This window comes from Letharia columbiana (genome assembly GCF_014066305.1).
Source record: "Letharia columbiana isolate WasteWater2 chromosome Unknown Sc0000015_s1, whole genome shotgun sequence".
Lineage (NCBI taxonomy): Eukaryota > Fungi > Ascomycota > Lecanoromycetes > Lecanorales > Parmeliaceae > Letharia > Letharia columbiana.
The window spans coordinates 384,517-387,179 of NW_023501055.1; the positions used below are offsets into that span (position 1 = coordinate 384,517).

The 2,663-nt window shown below is 54.7% G+C and overlaps 1 protein-coding gene across 1 annotated transcript; it reads left to right on the top strand.

The window, feature by feature from the left end:
- Positions 1–505: 505 nt before the first annotated feature.
- HO173_005576 (uncharacterized protein) lies at positions 506–1,938 on the top strand (the record flags this gene model as incomplete). Its single annotated transcript, XM_037307491.1, has 3 exons — positions 506–811; positions 892–1,285; positions 1,343–1,938. The coding sequence occupies 3 exons, from the start codon at positions 506–508 to the stop codon at positions 1,936–1,938; spliced, it is 1,296 nt and encodes a 431-aa protein (XP_037165673.1).
- Between the last annotated feature and the right edge of the window lie 725 nt (positions 1,939–2,663).

Genomic DNA, 2,663 nt, shown 5'->3' on the forward strand with positions numbered 1-2,663 from the left:
TCTAAGCACCGAGGTGAGGTATTTTCGAGATTGTGGAGAATGTCAACGGTCAAGATGCAGTATCTATTCAGAATTCACTCACTCATCGTCTCTTGCATGCTGTGCTCTCAAGTGTTCCGAAGCCGTTTGTGACATTCAAGCACTCTCGCCGCCGACCGAGATGATGGGGAAATGGCGCACGGCGACGATGTGAGACATAAAAAAAGAAAGAAGAAACAGGCTAGCCTTTGTTTTTCTTTTGCTTGGAGTTGCTGCAAGGCTCCGCCCGCGGGTATCCGGGCCAGCATCCGTGTATATATACACACAGACGGAACTGCTTCTTGTCTTTTCTTGTGCAGATAGACAGCTTCGAGAACAGTAACACAAGCAACACACCACGGATCAGCCGAACTCGTTTTTAGCATTCCACATTGACGCAAACGCAAAGGACTTCCACCTCCAGGACCACTAAAGCAGATACTACAACAGCTTCGACCTCCGAGACTAACGACACCGATTCTATACAATGGCGTCAACCACCAACGCTCCTACGACTGAATCGTCCAAGCCAAAGGCCTTCAGCATCGCCATTGCTGGCGGAGGCATCAGTGGCCTGACTCTGGCACTTGGCCTCCTCAAGTATGAGCACATCGACGTCCAGATCTATGAAGCCGCACCCGCTTTTGGTGAAATAGGCGCTGGTGTCGCTATTGGACCCAACAGCCAGCGCGCTCTCAAACTCATAGGACCCCATGCACGGGACGCTTTCGACAAGCATGCGACATCGAACATGTGGGAAGCTTACGCCGATGTCTTCACAGAACACATTGTCGTAAGTGGAATGTTTTGCAGCCCGTGGAACAGAGCTTTGTGTATCATCTGAAAGATACTGACGCGGTCCTTCTCCATCAGGGCGCAGGCGAGCATGAAGGCGAAGCATTCGCTTCCCAGAAGACCCAAGGCGGCATGCGAAGCGTACACCGCGCTCAGTTCCTCGACGAGCTTGTCAAAGGAGTGCCTGCTGAACGTGCACACTTCAACAAGCGCCTCCAATCCACCGAGGAAAAAGAAGGCGGCGGCGTGTTTCTCCACTTCAAGGACGGCACGACTGCAACGGCGGATGCCGTCGTTGGAGCGGACGGCATCCACAGCACCATACGCGAGTATCTCCTCGGAGAGCGCGACATGGCTGCTCACTCCGTCTTTGCGGGCTCGGTCGCCTATAGAGGACTTATTCCAATGGACAAGGCGGTGGAGAAACTGGGTGCTGAGTACGCGCAGAACTCGATGATGCTTTGCGGTCCCGGTACGTCGACTTTTCGATCCCCTTGATCCGCTCGCGATAGCACTGACGGCCTTGCAGGCAAAGCGATTCTCAGCTACCCCACCGACCTCGGCAAGATTATGAACGCGGTAGTGATAGACTTTGAGCGACCAGACTGGGACAGCGACAAGTGGATCATGCCAGCCACCTCCGAACAGCTTAACCGCCTCTTGAGCGGCTGGGGCAAAAAGGCGCACGGTCTCATCGAGCTCCTCGATAGTCCGAGTCTGACCGCTTGGGCCATGCGTGACGACCTCCCCGCCTCCACGTACGCCATCGGCCCCGTAGCGATGATGGGCGATGCCGCTCACGCCTCGACTCCCTTCCAGGGCCAAGGCGCCGGACAGGCGATCGAAGACGCTCTCGTGCTCGAGACCCTTCTCGGACGCGTACACGATCCGAAGCACATCCCCAACGCTTTCGCGGCGTATGATCAGGTCCGGAGACCGAGGAGCCAGAGGGTCGTGAAGACGTCACGGGAGGCGGGGGAACTGTTCGGCATGATGGCGAAGGGGGTGGGGAGTGATCTGAAGAAGATCGCAGAGCAGGCGGACACGAGGATGCACTGGATCTGGAATCGGGATCTGGAAAAGCAGAACGGAGAGGCGATTGCGCTGTTCGAGGAGAGTTTGTGAATTTCTTGACGTCTATCGGGTTGACGGTGTAGCAGGGGAAACAATGTTTGGTATAGACCTCGTTGATGTTGTGTCAGTCCATGGAGCCAAGCTCAGTCCTACGCACTCTCTTCGTTATCCAACCTGCTCTGTGAAAGGTTTCCGGCTCTAGACCCTACCACTCGACGCCAACCCTGCGACTCCAATCTTACACTGCTAATTTCGAGGTTCATATGTTCGACAATGGTAATTGGTCGAAGTCCCCTCCAACTTCCTCGCTGCTCCCCTTTTCAGCTCGTTATGACAGTCACCCTACAGTCGTTGATCCACCAGTTCTTGCATATCCAACCCAGACTCAAGCCCGAAGATCTGCAGGAAGCCGACCGAAGACTACCTTAGTTGGCCCAGCTGCAGAGGAACTAGATAGCCCTGCTCCGTATCATCATCATCATCATCATCCTCATCGAAAAAGAGCTCTCTGGTACGTAGCGATGCACGAGGGCGCCAAGCAGCGGGACTCGATTTCCTATTTTCTGCAATTGGCGCTCGCGTGGCATGCGTGGGGCCGAAATTGCGTACGTACGTCCGATGTTGAAGAGGAGCGAGTGGAGGAGGAAAAGGAAACAGATAAGTTGGCGTAAGGAGATTCAATTCCAAATCTCATTGTGCAGGGGCATGGGCGGATGTATTGTTGACTTTGGCCGGCCACGCACGTATGCAAAAGGGTGGACGCTCTGGCTTGCATT